The sequence below is a fragment of the Dermacentor variabilis genome, chromosome 11 (genome assembly GCF_050947875.1).
Source record: "Dermacentor variabilis isolate Ectoservices chromosome 11, ASM5094787v1, whole genome shotgun sequence".
NCBI classification, from domain to species: Eukaryota; Metazoa; Arthropoda; class Arachnida; order Ixodida; family Ixodidae; genus Dermacentor; species Dermacentor variabilis.
The window spans coordinates 30,011,561-30,034,965 of NC_134578.1; the positions used below are offsets into that span (position 1 = coordinate 30,011,561).

General features: G+C 43.0%; 1 protein-coding gene across 4 annotated transcripts; it reads right to left on the reverse strand.

Annotated features, from left to right (window-relative positions):
- Nucleotides 1-1,109: 1,109 nt before the first annotated feature.
- LOC142563943 (uncharacterized) lies at nucleotides 1,110-13,505 on the reverse strand. 4 transcript variants are annotated; one of them, XM_075674692.1, is made up of 7 exons: nucleotides 13,303-13,505; nucleotides 12,397-12,462; nucleotides 11,159-11,245; nucleotides 8,126-8,227; nucleotides 5,831-6,016; nucleotides 3,057-3,128; nucleotides 1,110-1,437 (listed from the first exon to the last, which is right to left on the reverse strand). In XM_075674692.1, the coding sequence occupies exons 1-7, from the start codon at nucleotides 13,364-13,366 to the stop codon at nucleotides 1,136-1,138; spliced, it is 879 nt and encodes a 292-aa protein (XP_075530807.1). In that variant the 5' UTR covers nucleotides 13,367-13,505; the 3' UTR covers nucleotides 1,110-1,135. The 4 variants fall into 4 exon arrangements, with proteins under 4 accessions (XP_075530807.1, XP_075530809.1, XP_075530806.1 ...); XM_075674694.1 differs by having other exon boundaries at nucleotides 5,930-6,016; nucleotides 12,397-12,465; nucleotides 13,303-13,504; XM_075674691.1 differs by having other exon boundaries at nucleotides 12,397-12,465; nucleotides 13,303-13,503.
- Between the last annotated feature and the right edge of the window lie 9,900 nt (nucleotides 13,506-23,405).

A 23,405-nucleotide genomic window follows, 5' to 3' on the forward strand; every position in this document is an offset into this window, starting at 1 on the left:
GTAAGCAACACTTATTCGTCAGAAATATTGCCGTTTACTCAAACATAGCACCCAAACAACACGTAAAGTGGCCTTCCTGGAAATGCATTGCTCCCGTGTTCGATTACCTGACCATGCAGGACGAGCTTTCCTATGACTGCGAAGCTTTGTTCCTGAGAAAGAAGGGCTGGTTTCTTTTATGGTGCCGGGATTAGTACTGCTTGCATGAAAACATTTCCTTTTCACCGCTAAGCATTTCGTGTTCGGGTGTGCGTTCTTCAGGCACGCGCTGGCTGACTTTCACTCCGGCCATGACGTCTTTCATATGCTGCCGATTTGATCTCAAGTCAAAGTTTTGAGTGATCCGCATGTATTTTTCTCCCCTCGTTTCACTGATATGATGCGCCTGCATTTCTACAGTGAACTATTAGTCTTCATTGCTTAAAAATATAACAATTCTTTTCCACATTGGAACGCACAGGTGTCGTGAGCAACAGCGGTATATTGCTAGGAAGCTTTGGAAACAGCTAACTTATGGGATTTAGTGTAATAAGAGCACAGAATAAGCGATACTGCCCATAGACAGCACACAAACATTCCTTTTATGTCTTGTGAAGAACTCCTAAAGAAGGTTGTGAGCGTGCATTAACATTGGGTGCGCTCCTTCTAAGACTGTGTATATATATATTGGCTTTATTGTTTATTTACTCTTGTATTTTCCCACAATGCACTATTGTCCTCTCGCTTTTAAAGCTGTTACGCTTAAGCATGCCACTCGGACGGCGTGCACATAACTATTTTCATCACATTCTCATCCCATTCAGACAATGAGACCGATTCAAAAAGAAATGTTAACTGGAAAATAGCTCCGAAAGGCATTGCCGTAATGACTAGCGCTCAGTTTGTAGGCAATTTAAAGATTTTGCTGTCACTTATTTCGCCTTGCGGTACCGTCTGGCAACGGGGTGCATTGCTTTCAATACGAACATGCCTAGCAATCACGACCACTCACCTGTTCGAAGCTTAAAACAGCTAGGGGGCACACGAAGGGAAAGGAAAGCAGGACATTCTCCCCGTGTTTTACTTTCACCGCTCTCATGCCGTCACAAGGTCGGAGGAACGAAACGCTATGTCTTTTGCAGTTTAATTTGCTGGTTCATGCGCCACGATTCGATGTGAGCAGTGCGAGCATATCGTGTAGCAAATTCAGACATTGGCGTGCCAGCGAGAGAGCTGCAAATGTAGATATCGACACGCTTCTTCCCTTGTGTGAAGCGTGATCATCTCTTTCCTCGTATTTGTCATCGTCCTCTTCGTTTGACCCACGTCCGTGGGAATGCCCGCTATCATGTCTCTTCCTGGCCCTGCTCGTGCCGCCTCCATGGGCACCCCCCTCGTGAGTCGTGACGGCTGGTGTAACGGCGAAACCGGCTTCCCTGCCGTTCCCACCATGGAGTCCTGCGTGTGAATGCAGGTTGGCTGTTGTAGGAATGCATGCTTTGAAGGGACACAAATTAGACACGCTAAATCTATTCATGCTGATATAGCATTCTCTAAAAGCTCTGATTGAGTGCTGCTGAATATACGAGAGCCAAAATTCTCTTAAATTTCCAGCCCGATCCAGCAGCGTTGCTATTGAAAAATCGTAATAGGTTAATACAGTGCTGTGCATTCGGAATAATGCCCCTTCAAGTAAAAACCGGTAAATTCATGTGCATGCAGGTATTCGCGGAGTTTTTAAAGAGAAGCTAAAGCACTGGTCTGGCATTGTTGTAATATGATACAGAGTAGAAGTTGTATAGGAACCGACTTACGCCTCAGCTGCATAAGTAGAAACCATCGAAAAGTCTTGTTGCACCACCTTAGTGTTTGGAAATTCTTACTGCGGGCATAACTTTAGTGTACCTTTGATATTTATGCTCAAGATGTACTGCAGTTCAGGGAGCTATAAGCCAGGAGTGGGATCTAACCTTCAAAAACGTTTGGCAAGAATGTGTTTTCAATGAACTGCAGAACTGTTGGAAGTTTTGAGGGCCTTTCTATGCAAAACCAGATGTTTTTCTCGGCTTCGTCCCTCCCCATTACCCGTCTCCCTATGCTTGCTAATAATTTTTTTGAATGAAATGCGCAGCTTTATCAACATAAGTGATGTGCTCGGCTCTTCAGCGAAGTGTGTGTATTACTTACTCATATGAACGAAACTATTTATTCAATAACTCCAGTTAACATAACAGGCAGTAGACATATAATTTTTCATTACTCGCTACAGTTTGGTGCATATGAATTTCTTACATTTGAATTTTCAAAGCTGTGACTTCGCTAAGAGCTGAATACAAGACGATAAGCATTAACGGTTTGCCGCCCGCCTTTATCACTCAAGAAACCTGAGATCTGCCACTCCTGTGTCGTTCTTTTTCTGTGGAATTTCTGTGTTCCCAAATATCAATAAGAAACCCGTGTTTCGTAGAAGACACAAAACTCGCCTCTGTAGCTGCTCCGTCACGACATCCTATATCCGAGCACCGCACACGCAACGGGATGTCTATATGCATTTATTTACCTAATAGAATGTATTCAGAGCACTCAATCTACACAAGAACGCTTGGGCTTTAAAACCAAGGGAAAGAACACAAAAAGGTGGTATCGACCAAATAATGGCACTCTGGATACTGGACACTGGACAACCAGTCTCTCTTCCCGATCGTGTATTCGATCAAGCTCCAAGCGGAGGGGACACAGGCTCAGGCTTCCATTTCCCGCCTTTATACTCAGGCCTTATTATATGAGCAGTTCGCGCATTTGAATAACACTCGTCGTTCTCCCAGCACGCTCATGGAGGACGACAATGGCATCATAGTCTGTTTACTAGCGGTTAAAAACCACAACCTCATCTGGAGATCACGTAAACAAGGTTCCGTAGGAAATATATTGCGCGGTTCAAGAAGTCCGCAGTGGATACCAATAGGGCGCATATCTGCGACTGCGGTCGCTAATGACACCGCAATTTTTGGGAGCTTGGCATGTGCTAAGGCGTTTTACATTTATGTCATGATTCCGGCGTGCATTTGTGCGCTCACCTGCGCTAACATCTCGAGAACCCGGTCTTGAGTACCTTTGACGTTCGATGTGGTCACGCAGTGGCCCCTGTCCTGCGAAAAACACTCCCTCAGTAAGAAAACACTCCCTCAGGGTGGGGTGGGGGGGGCCTCCTTTCTTGCCTAACACGAGCGTTGGGATAGAAACAAAGTGGTGTTCAACAAAATATTTTAGTGAAATGCTTAATTTCCTAACGATGGGGAGCAATTTGATATTGGGAACAGTTTTTTGCGCCTATATGGCCCCACTGAAGATTCGCGATGCGGGTGTATGAAGGTCGGCGATAAAAGTTGGTACAGCCCCAAGAATGAGGGCTGCGGGGCACATGCCACGAAGCATGAATAGGCGACTGCCACAGCGGATGACGCCATCGGCACAGCTGGCGTGGTGCGAATTTGAACAAGGAGCAGGCGGCTTTTGCACCTGACTTATTACTCTGCGCCAAGAGAGGCACGTAATCAGTTCTGTATCTGTGCTTGGAAAGAGCAGACAATGCTTCGTCACTGTGAGGTAGCGTGGACAGATACGGGTCCTTCGCTTGACCTTGCAGCTGAATGGCGCTCTATGAGGGCGACAATTTGATAAACAATGACGGTGATTAGATAATTATTAACAGCAGAAATGGGAGTAAGTACGTTCACGCGAAATACGCTTTAAATTTGTTCGAGGGTCGTGATTTTATATTTTGGCTAGTGCAAGTAGTGCGCTTCTTATATTGCGGATGCAGATATTACATTTATTCAGAATAATTGGTCTGCATGTTGTAAGACGTACAAGATGCGCCACAATTCTTTCCTGTAGCGCTCCGCGTAACCTCGTCAATATTCCTGGCAGGTGTGCGGCTTTCGTTAGGTATCCGTCAAGCCTACTTGGTTATCTTATCTCGTGAGCTGTCCCCTCGAGCTGAATATCTGGACACGTGTGAGCACAGGTAATTTTTGACGTCGTCCTGCAGCCAGCCGCTATCTACTGCTGTAAAACCTATAGCGCAGTTTCAAAGAAAGTGAGAGGTATACGTTTATTATGATAGAAAAGCTGATAAAGAAAGTGCAAGAAAAAAGAACGAAAGAGAAAAGGCGAGAAATCAAGAAGAAAAGGCTATTTCGCAGTGCAAGAGCATCCGTGGAAGGCAAATCGCCGCGAAAACAGGTCACGTCAGAAACATCACAGTGACAGAAATGGCATCTTATTGGAATGCTGTGAGTCCTTAGTCCTTAGCGGCATTCTTTGTGTCGAGCAGCTGCAAGAAAACGATTAGCGATGGAGTGTCATGATATGTGGAGATTAGGAAAAGTTTCAGATGTCGTGTCAGCTAACCTGACACAGAAGTAATTAAGCATGGCTATAGAAGATTCTGGTGTTATTGGCTGTGCTGCAGTGAACACAAGGAGATGATGATATTCAGGATAATAGAGTGGGCTCACAAGCCGTGTAGTAGGCACACACTTAGCTAATCACGACTATGTCGACAGTGTATTTACTGTTAGTAATATGGTAAAGCATGCGCCCCTACAGCGCTTGTCCGACAACCTGTTTACCGCCCAAATGCACATCGCTGTACATATCTGCGAGGACGACCAACGTCAACGTCTTTACGTGTAGTGGAATGATCATGTAACACCCATCGGTGATAAAGGCACTTATTCCTGGTGACATGATGACTTACCATGGTGGCAGAGCTATAAACACTGCAGCACAACGAATCAGAAAGGGGTGCCATTGGCCCTTATTGTTGTACAGGAGTCTTCTCTACACTGCTATCCTAACTAGCATAAAAATCTCATCGGACATGACCCATTACACGTGTATATATAATTTGCATACACCAAGCGTTTTACGCCACAGGGCACACTTTTGAATAATACAAAAAAGGTATGTTTACGACATCTTATTGTTTAAACCAGTGTGGATGCCCCGCAATAAGTGGAGTCTCCGGCTCACACCTCCTTTTCCCTAAAACCACCAGCAGCGGCTCCCACAGAGCAACGGAAATGAATAGAACGCGCGTGAAAATGATGCAAATATAAATGCGGGAATGGCGCCGCGTCTTGGCACGCTTTGACGGCTCTCCAAAATAAAACAAATCTTGAAATCTTATGCGTCATCATTATATTTTTGCTATCACTGTTGCCCTACTGCATAAACCACAACAAAAATTTGAATATGCGTCAATATTACGTGGGGCTTCCGTAATTCCCGTGCTCGCCTGTTACTACAGTGCGCCACCCCATAGTCTTCGAGTGCATGTTCTCGGTGGACAGCGACGACATTTTCTTGCAAAACACGCTGCGTACGCCTTCAAACGCATAGAAAAGGCCGAGTTTTCCTTCTCTGAATAAATTCTGTAGCGTTAGAAAAAGGGATACTCTAGAAGTGTGCATCTATACAGGACCGTGCCCATGGGGACTGATAGGTGAGGCAAAATAATGATGATCATGATGATAATTTCTAATATGGTGTCCTCTTTGAGACGGGACAGCGAGAAATAATGGCGTAGTCTGCTTGTACTAACTAGATTTTCATAAGCGTTTCTCTGTGGCATATTCTCTAAATAACTATATATATATATATATATATATATATATATATATATATATATATTTATATATATATTTATATATGATAGATAGATAGATTATATATATAGATATATATAGATTAGAGATAGTGAAATTATATATATATATAAATATATATATAATGATTTCACCGTCTCTAATCTTCTCTGTCTACCTTCTGGGCCATCTCTACATACCCTTTCGTTTTCTAGAAAGGTCAAACAACCCTTCCTCGCTGCTCTCGCCATACTCTTCGCCAAATCTTGAATCATCCGATGGTTTTACAGAAGGCTTACTGCGTGATATACCAGAACCAGGTTGGCGTGTCAGATCTTCATTGTTATCTATCGTGGGTCCTGAGAAGGGACGTCCACCAATAGGCCCTGCAAGAAATACACGAAAGAAAACTCATTGATAAGGATGGGCAGAGAAGTACGTCTGGAATGTATTTCTCTGGCAGAATATAATCTTTCCTTAATTCTATCCTTATTACCTCTATAAATTTAGTATGCAGAAACGTTCAAGTGTACGTCAATAAAAACATTTCAGATATATGAATATTGCGTTGATACTTCGAAATACACAGCAGAGTCAAGTAGCAGCTTAGAAAATTTGTCAATACTAAAAGAACGTCCTTAAAAGAAAACTAGAAGCATTTGCCTTTGAAGTGGAAGCTTTAGCTGGAGGCATACTGCCATTTTCCAATTCCCTTATGTACAAGACGCAGAAACGTTCTTTTATTGTTGCGTCTGAGAGATACTTGATGCATCGCACAGAGAAAGTGCAATTCGAGTGACTCTAAACAGAACATTTAGTTAGGACCTGCGATATTTTACAAAAATGTCCGACAATTGGTAAGTAAAAAAATAGAAGGAAGTTTACAAATACCTAACTCTACATCAATATTAGATATCGCTGATCTGTATACTAGATGTTAGACCAATGCTTCTCAATCTGCGGGTGATGAGCCTAAAATTGATCATGAGCCCTTTTGGGGGGGGGGGCTGTGCAGTGCCTAACTACATCTACATTCTGCTAGCCGCAAGGAAGGTGAACTTTCATACTCTTTGCCCATATTCTTTCGGCGCTGTTAAATATACGAGTACTATATAAGGATATATACAAGGCCCAGATGCCAGCATCGTAATGCACACAGATGTCATGAAAACTTTCCAAGACATACTAGCTCTTTGAAAGCTTGTAGCTTCATTGTAGCTTCCTTCTAACCTCTGAATAAAGCCATTGGTAAAAAAAGCAACTGCAACAGGACGTCAGAAACATTAGGCAAGCCTACAAGACGGGCGCAGACACTGTTCCCGAGATATCGATGCAAAGGAAAATGTACAGCTTAAATTTACTGGCACTGCTTTCCAAAACGTTGTGGGTGCTCTTGCTAACGACTTGCAAGCAAAACTCTCGAAACTCATCAACAACACTGCAGCCAATCAGGGGCTCCAGAAACAACAGCTGTGCAGATCTAATTGCTGGGCCAAAATGATTCCCCCATTTCTGCAAGATCGACAAATTCGCCCTGAATGTTCTGATTCCTTTCTCATCAAAATACCTCTGTATGAGTGGTTTCTGGACTCCCGTAGTAAAGAAATCAAACGGTATAAACAGGTTCTATGAGGAAACAGGCATGCGATGTGCCTTGAACCGCACGGACCCACCTATTGGTTCACCCGTTGCAAATACACCACTTTCTGTAATATACTTCAATAAATCATTCGTTGTTCCAAAACACAAGCACGTTTAGAAGGACTTTTTGGAATGGTTATTGCGTTTAGAATATAATATATACATATATATGAGTAATCGAGAAAGTTTAATCTGCAAAAGGCTTAAAAACCTGGTAGGGGAGAGGGGGAGTCATGGTGAGGCCGGTGGTACTAAATTGAGTCAGCCATTGAAAAGTTTGAGAAACCCTCTATTAGAGTATCCCAAGTTAGGATGTATAAGTGCACAGCTTAAGTTAATTTTTACAATGCTTACGACGGTCTTTAAAAATTCAAACTCATAAATCAGGGGCATATTTTAAAGATGTGAGTACTACGCTAAATTTGTCCACTTTGAAAGTATTACAACTTGCAGCTTACATAATTTTCATTATTATTTGTTCTTGGGTTGAGGATTTGCCACATCATAGTTTCTTGTTTTTCGTATTTTTTCATAGTTTCGTATATTTTAAAGCATTTAGCAATTTGCATCTTTTTATTATGTATTGGTGCCATAGAGTTACTGAAATGTAGTATTCTCCCTTAAATGCAGCCAATTTCATAAAAGTCGGTACAGTGCTTGCCGAGATAAACGACTTCTTCATTCCTATGCATTGAGATAGAAGCTCCGGAGCTCAAGCTGTATTTTTGCTCTTAGTTCCCATGTTGCTTGACTTTACAACACCAACTACCCAAACCTGACGACGTCTACCGGAACGCTTGATTAAGTTGCATCAACTCTGACGTTTCTGACAGATCAGTACGACGATTACGAACCTCCAAACAGTCCACCTCTAGGGCCAGGGATAGAGTCCCCGAAGGCTCCACCTGCCAATGGAAAGGAACCTCCAAAAATACCAGAACCTGGTGGTCGGTGTCCTGAAAACGAGCAATAACGAAAAAACGATGTTCACATCTTTGGCATCAGTGTACTTTATTGAAGGTATGGAAGATGGTTTATTTTGCACTTGAATAGCTTTTTGCGCAATATGTAGAAATGAATAAAGTGTTTCGAATATTTCATCATTTCTTCCATAATAATACCCTAGCTGCACATTCAAAACAGTAAAGCTACTGATGAAACCTCGGTTTCCCCGCCCACATAAATATTGGTGTCCTAGAGCAGTATATGAATACGCAACGTTAGACAATATTGTATGTTCACTGTCATTTAGATGTAACTTATCACCCTAGCCACAAATAAATGCGCTTTCTGGCTTGAAGTTGCTAAACATATACAATTTGTCTTATCGCAAAACCCACACTGGAGGCGCCCAAGCCAACATGCCTTCTCTGGCCAATGGATGGACGGATAGATGTAGGATGGATGTTGTGAGCATCCCCTTTGGAACGGGGCGGTAGGTTGCTCCACCAAACTCTTGTTGTTTTAGTGCCTAATCTCCTGCCTGTGTTAAAAAAAACATGATTATTTGCCATAACCGAAGTTTCGGAACGCCTATTCTGAACTTTATTTTTGCACGCCTCCGTTGTTTGTCGTTTCGCTACTTCCGCCAATCTTCCAATCGCCTCTTACTAATCTCTATCGGACATGTTTACTTTCCCCTTACTCTCACTGAATCCAAAGGCTTCAACGAGGCCAGTGATTCCTAAATCGATTGCTGGGCAGATATTCTCACATTCTAATGCAACCTCCTTCATCGTCTCCCTAGCTTTTCCGCAGCAAGCACACGCTTCTTCGTTCTTATATATCGCTTTATGAGTGCGAGTTCTAGGGCATCCTGATCTCGCTTCGTAAAGTAATGAGCTTCCCGTCGAGTTATTATAAATTGTTTCTTTCCCGATTTTATTTTGTCCTCTTAAGTAGTTACTGATGGCAGGTTTCTTTTTGATTGCCGCCACCCATGAGATTATCTCAGCCTCTCTGACTTTCCGCTTGACTTCCTTTGTTGCTCTGTTTCTCACCATACATGCCATACCATACCTCACCATACAGTTGTCTTCCTCCACTGTGAATCAATGTTATTCCTGTAGAAATGCCTGAACACGCCGAGTGAACCAAGGAATCCGCCACCTACGGGCATACACAAGTTGCAATTTTGCTATTTTGTAATTTCGTGTAATTTTACACTCTCCAGAAGAGGGTTGTGGCGCAGATAAAGGCAACACATAGCAAGCGAGACGGGACACGCGCAACTTCCAACTGTTTATTCACCGCGTATGCGAATGAATATAAGGACAAATCAAGACGGGTAGCAAGACCTACACATGCGCGCGAGGGTTTTACATAAAGCGGATAAAAGATAGCTAAGGCACACACGTATCTCACACCCGTGTATCTAAAAAAGCAGTTTCATTCTTATAAATAGAGATAGATAGGGCGCTAACACAATCGCTACAGTTTCTTTTAATATAGAAGGCCTGCAACAGTTCATGGACTGTCTGGTCCTTACTTCTGTTTAAAACCTTTGCTTCTTTCAGCCTTGCCACACACTTAATCTTCCTTTCTTCTCCGCAGGCTTTACAATGTTGCGGCAGATGAGAACCAGTGCCATCTTGCAAATCCCCATTATGTTCCGCTAATCGGTCGTTAATACAGCGGCCGGTTTGTCCGATGTACTTCTTTCCGGATGTGAGAGGAATTTGATATACGACTCCCACGGCACATTTAACAAAGGGAGCTGCATGTCTCTTTTTACATGCCGCTCCCTTTTTACATACATGTCTCTTTTTACATGCACGTGAGGCGGATACTCTACCGCCCGCGCAGGAGTTGTACGCCTCATTTAACCTACAGTGGGGCCTTATTTGATCAGTCAAGGTGGACCAATCTGAGCTCGGTTATAGCGCAGTGTGATGAAGGCACTCAACTAGAGAACCTGGTATTTATGACCTGCACATGTGGGCATACGTATTAGAGAAAATTTTTTTTCCTTGCTTTCTTTTTTTTGGAGGGTTCCTGTACAATGATAAACTAAAAGAAAATGCATATTAAAAGGGGGGAAGAAAAAAAGAAGGAAAACAAAAAAGGAAGAGAACAGGCCATTTGAACTCGCGACCCTTGGACGCTGCCCGGAAAGATAGCTCAGTCGGTTGGTCCGTCAGGTTCCAGGATACATTGAAGCGCCATAACTCCTGTCCAGAGCCTCATACTTACGTGGAAAGGGACTGATGTTGTCCGAGTGGTTGGAAGGCATGCTTTCTTAGAAAAATGGCCGCCCGTGAATAAGAGCGAACTTGAGCGGCTTTAGAGACTAGGAAAAGCTGGATCACGTGCTAGGCGAGTGCGGCACTCTTAGCGTGGGAAGCTAGCCGAGTAACTATCTCAAGGATTGCTGCTCACGAAGGCGAAATACCTTCGTGTAATTATAATAACCCTAATAAGACTACTTTCGAAAAAGACAATGACCCAGAGGGCTGTACTACGAGTGTTAGGACTGATAATTATATATATATATATATATATATATATATATATATATATATATATATATATTCATCTCATCTATGAGATCGAATGCGAGCGCTGTTGCTTTGTCTCTGCATGTAGTAGTACCTACTAATGACAATTATTTATTTCTCAATAATTAGTGATGAACAGCCAGGAAAATATTCAGCTGAGCCGCGCAAGCGTCGTTTTCTGTCCGCTAGCACCTTGCGAGGCTATTAATGTTCAACACGTGTTTTGATGAGTATTCACCTAACATCAATCATATGGCAAGTTTCGTGCATTGTGAGAGACAAAACTCGGCGCTTAAGCACCACAGCCAAAGATTTGGCCGGCTCGCACCATCGGCTTTTGCCTTCACATGGCTGACGTAACAGGGTCGCAAGAGCAGGATTGTTACCAACCTCTATCTTGTCGCATCGCCGAACCAGGACCGGAGCCACCCATTCCTGCACCTTGACCAGGTCCAGCTCCACTGAAGAGTCCACCACCTAGTTATGGGCGTTTATAAATCCATGTAAAAACAAATGTTTGGTGACACAAGCTGAAACATAATTCTAATTCGCAGGCGCAATTACTCGCTCTTTGTTTTCTAAGTGCCGCAGACTTTTCCTTTTATGTGGAACGAACAATCGGATCCATAGTTGATGACCATCCTGCATTTCTTTCGTAAGAAATCTACCAGACATTCAGGAAAAAATTTACATGGCTTTCATAAGTCTACCGAACGATATGCTTACAATTCAAGATAGCATCACACCACTAGCTACTATGCGAAGTTTCGTCTCCTGAAGCCTTCTGGCGACTCAGTTTAGACATTTGTGATGGTGCTAGAAGTAGTGGAAGCCAAATCGTGGATGTAAAAATGTTCCGCATGCAGCGTAAATATCTCATTCTGTTTCCGATTACCTCGCTAGAACTTTCCTTCCTGTTTTTATCTCCACAATATTTCTTCTGAATTTCTGCAGAATTTCCGCGTCCACAGCATTTATGAGTTCAATGTACTTTTTCCTAGAAGAGGTGAAACTGGCATCCTGACGCAATATTGACACTCCCGATTTGAAAGGCAGACAAAATTTCGGAGGATATTTGTTATCTTAACCTTTAATTACATAATGTTGCTGCATTGAGATACTGAATTTCGCCAGCTTTGGTGAACGCGGATTCTCTACCGTGTTGGAACACTCTCTCGAACACCTTAGGGTATTTGAACACCACATTGTTATTTCTTAGTAGAAGGACTGTCATTTCTTGCGCATTTCTTGCGCCTATTATTGCGTTTTACCTCCACTTCGCTCTGTGATTTTGTGAAAGAGATATACGTTGCGGTGAGGCAACCAAGTCGGTTTCACAAATACTTCAACTAAATCCTAGTTTTAGGATCAACTTTAGAGCTGGATATTAAGGTTTTCTTGTTCTTATTTTGAATTCCTTCAAGAAAATGCTTCTCTGTTATCATTTAAAACAGCATTTTCACAATTTAGGCTATTTCTTTAGGAGTAGAAAGATACGTTATTGCTAGCCGTAACCTGCGCAGTTCTTCACCGTTTGTTTTGTAGCACAGATCGACAGAAACAAATTTACTTATGTGTAATCAATGTTGCCCGTGCAGAAACGAGTTCAATACACAGAAGATGATTACCTGGACGACCGCCGTCTAGTAAACGTCCTCGAATTTGTTCCATCAACATATGGCGCGGCATCAGATCTGCTGCAAGGCAATATTGAGTGTACCAATAATAAGGCGAAAGATGGGACGGATATGCTAGGTAACATCTTCATTGTAAAAGGTATGACTTCCTTTATGCTTCTAATATCAATGTTGTTGTTTTTTTTTTCCTTTTTCATTTCACTCCATCTAGCGTTGCCGCCAGCATACTTACTGAAAACAGTTTATTTCGAATCTACGTCGAGGCTAATATTCCCAGCGCTTATTTTGCCGCGGTAACTTTGTTTTCCCCACAGCTGCGTTAATAAACTCAGAAAAAGCGTTCTTTTCTTTTTTCCCATATAGCTCATTGACCTCTGTCAAGGAATTCAGTTGCAGAATAAAAAAGCAACGCGCAGTTATTCTGGCGATTCCTATGGGCAGGCGGTTCCATTTTCTTTAAGTAAGCGGAGAATGTTTCAGAAATACCTTAGCGGTTCTTCTCCCTTTCGCCCATGCTTACACAACCAACTTAAGAAGTATCCCCCAGTCATATTTCCAGGAAGCAATGTTTAAAGTTCAGCTCATGATGGATGAACAGTCCTCAATACCACTGAACTACAATAACCTCGCCTATCGACGCATCTCGGTGCATTAACAATTTTGCATTTTAGCGATCCCTAACACACGAAGCTTTCAACTCAAACTTTGTCATTTGAACACACAAATGAATATCCCCTACACACTTCTTTTAGTAACATCTAAAGTACGTGAAGTTTTTGCTTGAAGTCCTCACTCTTCCAGTCAGTGTGCTCATGAAGTTCTCTGTGAACTGTCACGAGTCAGTCACAAGCTAGTCTGGCGAATAAAATGAAAACAGAATTCTTACGTAAAACTTACCACTGCTAACACTTGAGACTTCAAATAAAATCAGGAGTGTGTTGAACACCGCGAGGCCCTCCATTTTTTTTTGCTCACTCTTTCCACCAGCTGAGCACGGAGACCATGTGGTTCGATCGTCGCGCAAAGAAGCTGTTCAGAAGCAAACTGATGCGCTTGTCAGAGCGATGTTAAACACATGGCAGCCACCTGTTTCAATGCTCCCAGCTGAGTTTTCTTTTCATAAAGGGGCCCCGAGGAGCCTTCTTGTCATCGTCATGCCCAATGTTACCCGCGGCATACAAGACAATGCTGGATTTCTTCGGTGTGGTCTGTAACAAAATCTTTCGCTGCAACTTAAGTTAACAAAGTAGAGCTAGCGCTGCTAAAATTCAGGTAAAGAACAAATAGTTATAAAGTTGATTGCAAAGTAAAAGTACATCATAACGTGGACTTCATCACCATGGCACTCTCGCTTGCCTGCACTCAAAAAGCTCTTCCCTGCTAAGCCGGCTTCCCTTTCTGATAAAAACAAAGGATTAATTTAATTTAAATCTGTGGATGAACAAATTTCTTAAAACAATAGCGAAGTGACGGTAGGCACATTTGCTTTCCAGTTATCGAGCCTTTTGCTTGAGTATTGTCGAGAACCCTTCACTCGAGAATGATCCGTTTACTTCAGCACATCTATGGTTACGGTACCGTGATCCCGTTGTTTGTCAGTGCAGAAAGCCAAAAAGCCAGAAGCGCTCCTACCTTCAGGTAGGAGAGAGATATAGTTTTGGTGTTGAAAGCGTGCAGATGTCTCATCTTCCAAGCGGTGTTTCGCCTTCCCCTTTCATTTCTCTCTTTACATCAATCCTCTGTCATATCCTGGAGGAAACCAGTCATGTGTATGCTTAACCTCACTATATATATATATATATATATATATATATATATATATATATATATATATATATATATATATATATATAGAGAGAGAGAGAGAGAGAGAGAGAGTGTGTGTGTGTGCGTGCGTGATGTGTGGTGTATTGCACAATAAATCAGGTTGCATTTTTCTGTTTCAACGAGCATGACGCTGACGTGTGCGTCGTGCATACAGGTCCTATACATCTGTTTACTCAGTTCTAGAGCTCCGATCTTAGGGGGCGCCCGTTCCTGGGTTGAGCGCCGGCGTTGCTCGGTGTAATGGCGCGAACGCGCTCGTGCCCCTGCTGGCCCTGCTGGCTCGTGACCCTGCTGGCTCCGATGCCGCTAATCATGCTAGCGTTCACATACGCCCCCCCCCCTCTCTCTCTGCGATGGCGCTGACGGCGCTGGCCTACTGCAAGTCGGTGCGGTGATCTTGCTTTCAAATTCTTAGCCTCGTTATATTGCGAAATGAAAAGATGTATCGAGCTGCGCTCAAATGTTGCGCCAGGGAGCATCGTAATTGTTGGACATTTTTTATCTTGTCTCCGGCTACACTGCTGAGAGATAAATAACATATCAAATGAAGTCAGTAATTACGTCATTATCTTTAACTATCACTATAGAAATTTCACAAAAAGGTGTCATTCTTGAGTTGATATCGATATTTAGTCACATATATAGCAGGTTTCGGGTACAGTGTGTTCCTACGAGAGAAAAGCATCGAGTAGGTGGTAGAACTTATTTGGATAGTAACAGTTTTGTGTTTCCGGGATAAAAATTTTATGTCATGAGCCATTCTATCTGTATTCCTATATGGGCCCCTCCGCACCTTCTTATTCATCTCTCAACCTCAACATACCCGACGTCTACGGCTATAAAGACGCCACTGACGTTTCATGAGAGATTACGTGTATTGAAAAACAAGAACGCCCCGGACGAGATCACTTACCATAAAATAAATAGCGTCGTAGTTAACCTTTAATAATTTATAAAATTGGCACGCAGCATATCGACTGCGTTTCGAGCAAGTGCCAGCCGGACTAAGGGCTGCTCAAAAAAATTCTCCTGCCATGTCATTAGTTCTAACACTATGGAGAATGAAAATAACTCTCGTATTGAGCGTTTATAGGTCGGTAGTGAGAAGAGCGTCAAAGGAACCAACCAGGCTACGCAGCCTAAGGACATATATGCCGAAGGCGCGGAGTAGCCCTTACATATTTGAAAAAGGCTGTAGGCTCGCATCGTTTTGCTATTCCGCACCGTGATATTTGCTGTGTGAACCCTGCTCTTATTGAGGCTTCAGTTACGTACCATTACGAGCAAAAGTAATTTGGAAAAAATGGGAGCAAGTAACAAAATTTTCTGATGCTGAGGCTGGTTAACCCTAATACAACGTGATGCGCATTTTAGAAGTATACGCGCAATTTATAAGCGTAATGCGAGCAATAATACATTGACCAAACATTACACCACAATATAACACAAGTGCTGTCTCACAATTGCTGCTAAAGCTATCGCATTTTATTCCGCCGCGCAGTCGATGACTTCAGAAGTGTGGAAAGGCTGTAGATGGTTGTTTCGTGGCTCCAGGATGCCCTGAAACACCTGCAGATGGGAGAGCTGTGGCACTCTTCAGAGTTTGTTGAAGCCTGAAATGAGAATTAAGCACATTAAGTGCTCAACGACACTTTATAAATATTTGAGACAACTCGTCACTCAAATGGTTCTGTCTCAATTTGCTTCTTTCTCCTTTTACTGTTACAGCTAAATAATTTATCGTCGTCGTCCTATCAACTTCCTTGACTGAATAAGTGCTTACGAAATCAGCAAAGCGCGCTCCTTTGAATAAATTTGCTTTCTTGCAGCCAAAATGCAGAGGTACTCATGCGAGCCCATATCTGTCGCGTGCTATGTTACGTACGCCTTAGAACCGTAAGAATAGACTAGAAGAATATAATAGGCGTGCACGCCGCTTCTTCAAGCTTCCCAGGAGTTGTCATCACTAAGAGACCGAAACGTTAGGCCAAATGATTATTTTTTTTCTGGTCTCCCTATCGTACCTATTTAACACATAGGCACCAATTATGAGTCTATAAAAACTTGAGTTCGTACATTTATTGTGCCTATAACTGTCAGTTTCAACGTGGGTGCCTATCTTGGATTTCCAGAGCATAAAAGTGCCTTTTTCCATGTTTTGTTCTAGCCATGGTTTGTTTATCAAGTTACCAACGGCGGGAGATTTTGAGCGAAGGCGGCCGATTATTACCAAAAAGCCGTGTAACAACTCTTACTAACAGCATTGTGCCAGACGAGATCATCACCGTGAGAAGAGCTCAGACTGCGCTACGCGACAATAGACTTGAAGATGACTTAATTTGCTTGTGCACCCGCTTGATGTTTTTAGCCGACATAATCCGGCAACTTGAACGCCTGGTCGTAACTGTAACCTTGAATGTTTGGCGCATTTTGAACATTTCAGAAAATAATAAAACTACCCATAATGGAATTGTTGCTGATAGAGTTAGTTCGAGCATTCAGTCTGTCTGGAATGGAAATCCTGGACTTTCTGCGCTGAAAGAACTGTCGATGGTTTCTGAACTGCGAACATTCTCGAGTTCCAGAGTACGTAGAGTCATCCAACGCTGTGAAATACACATATGCTCCCCTAATTTCAATGAATGTTGAGCATTCTTTTTCTGCGTACAAACCAATGTTCAATAACAAAGGCACGACGTGAAAGCCGCAGATGGTGCTTGTCCTTTACTGCGTTTACAACTTTTCGCATGATGTCTAGTTACACTGAATTTCAGTGAAATCTTGTGTACTACGCAGCTTTCCTCATCCATTTTTATCGAGTAAACAATGATTTGCACAAAAGAGGGGGTTTACAAGGCCATGTTTCTATAGAACATCGTAACGTAGCCTTAAACGCACAGCGCAAGCTCTTATTAATTAAGCAAATACATGTCTAAATGCATGTATTCGGTGCCAATATAAGCCTTAAATGTCAGTTTTAGAGCCCTATAGAAGCCATTATAATAATCATCATCAGCCTGGCTGCGCCCACTGCAGGGCAAAGGCTTCACCCATAGTTGGAGAAGCATGGGAGAGGCCAGTGGGCGTCTCCAGACTGATGATGATGATGATGATGATGATGATGATGATGATGATGATGATGATGATGATGATGATGATGATAGAAGCCTAAAACAGCATTTTATAGGGCTTAGGCGCCCGTTATACTAACCAATCCCGAAAAAATTGAGTTGCGGGGCGCTGCGAAAACGGGAATCTGTCAATAATTCTTTTACACGAACTGAGAGTGGTCCCGTCCATTAAGTCACAAATAGTGCCGACACCGTACGCGTCGCTCGTCCGCAGCGGTATGGAAACTTGTTTGCGACCGTGGGGAAATATTCAAGCCAACGGTGGCCTGGTCCATCGCCCTTTCACGCATTTCGTAACCAGCTTGCAGCACTGCTTATACTTGCATACTGGGAGACTGCAGTCTGACAGCCTCACTCAACTCTGAAGCCACACATTCAGTAAGATCAGGCCGGCGTATGCATTTATTGCTCATACAAACAGAAGGACAATAATCTTTGATAGAGTTTCGGTACGGGTTGCGTCAGCTCACCTACAAAGGGTCCTTTGCTTCAGCACTACCCGTGGTCCAAGTTAACAAACTCGGGTCTTTCATTCAGCACGACTACCGCAGAATAAAGAAATAGCTCGCCGATGTCTTAACGGCATCGATTTTATTGACATGAATAAAACAGTCATCGTGATGTGTCTGCCAGCCCGCTTGATTCGAATAAGCGACTGATTGTGAGCGCTGCTGGGTCATACATTTTAAGTACTACAACTAAAGTGACTCACTCTTGATGAGCTTAGTTAACCCGTTTCGCTATTCAATCGACATTACTTCACCTGGTCACCCAGTCTCTATTCTTTATTCTCCAGCTAGCATTTATGTAGAAAATGACAGATGAAACTATCTCAAATTAACGTTGCTGAAGATTTCGCACCCAAAATTTTTGCCAATAACATTATGGCCTGAGCCGCCGTGATGTCATTATTGCTCAAATGTTTACAGCTAAAGTACATAATAAGAACAAAGTTATTCGCAGAAATGGCTCTAAGCGTGATCGACCCAATTTATTGTCATCAGGAACATGTTTTATTTTTACGAGGACGAAATGAGTTAGGGGGGGGGGGGGTGGCGAATAAACACACGAATCCATGTCTAATCCCTGATAGACCTTATTTTTGGCCCATTCTTCTGTAATCTTGAACAACCCGATGTGTTGTTCATTTATTTTTAACCTGGTTCCTTGTAATTTCCAGCTATTTCTAAATTTTGTTCCTATCAGCACGTTCTATAATTTAAACACGCTTTAACTAGAGGTCCCACTAACAGGTAATTACTTAGTGCCTCCTTCTGTAATATATAAAGTATGTTATAGTAATATTCGAAAGACTAAATTTTGAAAAAAAAAGTATCAAAATGAAAAACAGCACACATCATTCGATGTTACCAACGGCGGATGTAACATGGTAACTCGCGCTATAACCAAGCGCGCCTTTAATCTTTTTGTTGCGCGTGAGGCACAGTTACCTAATGTTGCCGCAATACTATGTCAGCCTGCTTTCTAACGACGACAAATGCACATGATGAACTGCATAAAGCATGATATCTCGCGCACGTTACGGAGCTACAAAAACACAGCACGTGTAAGCTGCCGTCCGCCAAAAAGAAATAATAAGTAGCGTAGATCACATGTTATCGGCAACTCTAAAGCTGAGACCTCTTTTTGATAACCACAGTTTGTGAGGAATCATATTTAAGCATACACTCTAGCTTTTTGACAGGGCAAGTGTTCTAAGTTTATTTCCTAACGTTGTTTTTGCGCACTGGAAGAATGGGGTGGTTGAGGGATTGAGCAAACAGTGGTCTAAAGTCTCAGGTCTGCGCAAACGCACGCAAACGTGCTTGAAATAGCTGAATCGCTCTTTAAAAATTAAAAAAGGACAAATGCTTTCAGTTAACCGCAAGATACCGACGTCAGATAAACTCGCTGATGCATGATCGAGAATGAGCGCTAAATCGCTGAACTCAGCTAATTGCGCCCCTAATCGCGAGCGTACACCAGATTTGTGCACAGAGTTGTCACTGTAACGGTTTTCTCAGTAGATTGACCGTATATGCTGCCTGTTGTGCGACAATTTTTTTTCCGTTTAGCAAGTAGCCACTTGATGACTTGATGACATTTTAGTGATTCCGAAGTTAAGAAAGGTGCTTCAAAGATGTCTTTTTGCATCTCCGTCTATTACCCACGAGTCGTAAGAAAGTGGCCGAAACTGGCTGTGCTGAGCGTGAGCTCTGTGATCTCGCGCACGCAACCGCATACTGTACTGACAGAGGTCATACGTTGGGGCTAATCGCGAAAGACTTCGCGTTGGAGTTACAAAAACGATGATGTCTTTTCATTCTTTATGGAACTTGTTAGAACGGGTCTTAAAGCTGTAGTAGCTGTTAAATAATTAAATTATGGGGTTTTACGTGCCAAAACCACTTTCTGATGATGAGGCACGCCGTAGTGGGGGACTCCAGAAATTTGGACCACCGGGGGATCTTCAACGTGCACCTAAATCCAAATACACGGGTGGTTTCGCATTACGCCCCCATCGAAATGTGGCCGCCGTGGCCGGGATTTGATCCCGCGACCTCGTGCTTAGCAGCCTAACCCCACGGCCACTAAGCAGCCACGGCTGGTGTGTAGTAGCTGTTGCCTCACAAAATAAGCTCAATTGCTGCGCGTTAGCAGGTGTGGCAGTAAATACTTGATCATGTGTAATAAACTGTATTTTGTGATGGAGAATGCTGCAAGTCAATAACTCGACATGTCATCTGTAGCAAGTACAGTGCATGTAACGACTGGGCTCGTTCGCATGAATCTGTACTTGTGCCTCGTGTTTCGGAAAATTAACTCATCAAAGAGTTTTCAAGTGGAACAGGCGGAAGGACTCTTGTTGTTATACCTGTATAAAGGTTACGCAATTGCCATTCTTCGTGATAACATGAACAAGCACATGCCACAGAATTTTGTTTTTCTTTCACGGGCGCTGCTGGAAAATTCGCCGGCATAATCAGGGCCAAGCGCTTTCGCCGCCTCATAAAATCGTCACCCATTTTCTATGGAGAGGTCTTGGATTTTTAACCTTAGTCGGAAATTTAACACAAAATGCCACCTGTTATCATTTGTTGTTTAGTTTTGTAACCATATCAGCAAGCTTAATGCCTGTTGCACCCTCCCAGTAAGCCGATTGCTTATTCATTACATGCGCTCATAGTGGATGAACTTATACGTTTCCACAGAAGGGTTACACTATCTTAGCTTATTTTACACTGTTCAAAAGTGCATACATCGTGTGTTGTACGCTCAACAGTTCTATACAAAAAAATTGCAAATTCTCAGGGACTGCAAAAAATGCGTTAACTTTCTTGCCTGAGTTTGGCTGCACATTCCAAAAAAAAAAATTGGCAGCGTTGGAAGTTCTGCATAGTGGCATTCTGTTGACGGCATGATTGTTCGCAGAGTGAACTAGAAAGTGACTTTGTCGAGTGAATCCAGTGAAAGCTGGAATATACGTGGTGCACGTTTTAGACGCAAACGTGTACTTCGCAACCGCACTGCGTGTTAAGGGACGAGTAAGCTAGATCGCTCGTAGAATCATGGAGTAAAAAGCTCGTCCGACGCTGAGGCAGCGAGTTGTATAGAATCCGCGCATGCATAATGTGCACTGAATAATTATGGGACCTTCAGAGGTTAAACCAAACCGAAGATATAGCGTTCAGACAGCTACGAGAATTTCGTAACTGAATATTATTCCTAGTGAGAAGCCAAAATGACTGCGGTTTGGTTTATCAAGCATAAATTGTTACCAAACTGCCTTTCCACTCCCTGTCATGGCACCGCCGGCAGCCGCTTTATGAGTTCTTCAGAAATCTGCTACCTAGGAATCGGCAAGAAAAAACATAAAATAATAACGCTTAGTCATTCATAACCCGAAACACCCTTTGGTTTTGAGTTCGGCACCACGTCAGGCACAAAGGTTAATATAAATTTTAGATTCTGTGCTGAATGATTCATACTACTTACATGGCTTGAGTTACTTTGCGCACTCCCTGGGCAAAACATTTGCTAAGGCAAAGCACCGAAAGCATGAAGGTAACATTGTTACTCAGAAATATAAGTGGTTTAACGAACTAATGTAATCGGAATATTCCCTTCAAAGTTGAATTTTGCCCAACCTTTTTGCAATATACCTCCGCTTAGGTCTTAAATATTCTTCGTAAATTCGCCGTATTCGTCGTAAAGTGTTTTTTTTCGCGAATAACACTTTTCAAACGTTTTAGTTAAGCTAAGCAAGCCACAATTCTCCAGGTAGTAGATATCAGTTTTAGTACACAAAAATTAATCACATGCTTAGAGCAGCGCCCCCCCCTAACTTCCAGACTACATAAAACCATTCCATTTGTTTCCAGCAGTTGAACATGCGTAATATTAGCTTTCTTATGTTGTGTTTATATAATTATATTCTTGATTACGAGCTTAATAATGTCGCTTCAGTTACGAAACAAACCTTATAGTTCTATTTGTGGTCCAAGCAATTCAAGTAAAACCTTGCCGTTTCATTGAAGGAAGGAAAGACGTCGCCAACATTCAAGCATACTCAACCGCAGGATTCGAACTGAGAGTGCCAAGGCCTGAACTCACACTTCACATAAGGTTGTTAACGAGTCCGTTCCCCGGATTACGCTGTTCTCAACAGCATCAAAATAAAATATAAGTTACTTAGCCATTCAGCGGTGACAATGTCACTGCGGCTTGGTGAAAGCGCCAGCTCGGCGTCGGCCAGAATTTCGCTCTTTAATGTTCACAAAACGCCAAAATATCTGCAAATACATTCATTCTGTGGAGAGCAAAGATATTGCTACGAAATAGCCACCACAGTGTGGCTGCACTGAAGAGGAGGAAGACGACGTGGACCCGCTTGGTATAGCGTCGCCATTGTGGCCTTCCATTAGCTTCCTCTGAATAAATGTATATAGCATTGGGCTAAAGCTACACGTAACATTAATTTGGTGGAGGTGGACGTTCCCCGTACCCGTCATGGAGCTTCGCAGTGGTCGCAACGGTGACAGTGCAACTTCGGCTCCTGCTGGCGGCCCTTCATCTACACAACCGTCTCCGCCTGCAGCCCCGACCTACGTCGCGGTTTCCCCCCCTCGGGATCCTGGTGTTTTCAACGGAGCCGGCAGCCCTGATGTTGACGACTGGCTCCGCTTATACGAACATGTCAGCACCAGTCACACGTGCGATCCAACTATTATGCTTGCGAACGTTCTTTTCTACCTCGACGGAGCTCCACTTGCATGGTTCCAGACTCAAGAAGAGGAGATCTCGAGCAGGGATCTCTTCAAAGAGAAGCTCCGCGACCTTTTTCGCAATCCCTTTGGTCGCCAAGTCAATGCCAATAAAGCCCTTGCCACACGTGTACAGACGTCGACCGAGTCCTACGTGTCGTGCATTCTCGAAGTCTTGGCCCTTTGTGCCAAGGCTGACCCGAACATGTCTGAACGTAAAACCCCAAATATTATTATTATTATTACTGGTAGCCATGTTGATCTGGCAAATTTACCTCACCTTGTTGTAAGTTAGGAAATAATTAATTATGGGATTTTATATGCCGAAACCACTTTCTGATTATGAGGCACGCCGTAGTGGGGGACTCCGGAAATTTCGACCACCTGGGGTTCTTTAACGTGCACCTAAATCTAAGTACACGGGTGTTTTCGCATTTTGCCCCCATCGAAATGCGTGCGCCGTGGGGATTTAAAAGCAGGGATTTAAAAAGAAATCACTATTTTTGCACGTACCGACCTACGGCTCCTCTCACTGACAGTGTCGGTCGTCGCCAGCCGTGACCACCTTCCGGCCTTAATCTCCCGTCTCATCCCGACTTCGTGTACTCGAGAGTTGAGAACCATATACATGATGGACGTCACCTTGATCTTTTCGCAGGAATTTTTTTTACCGAAAGTTGTATGCATTAAATAGTCAACTACGAGGTAAATATAAAGAGCCCATATTACGCAGACGCTGAAATGACGCTTCTGGCGGTATTATCTGCAAATGTTTCTG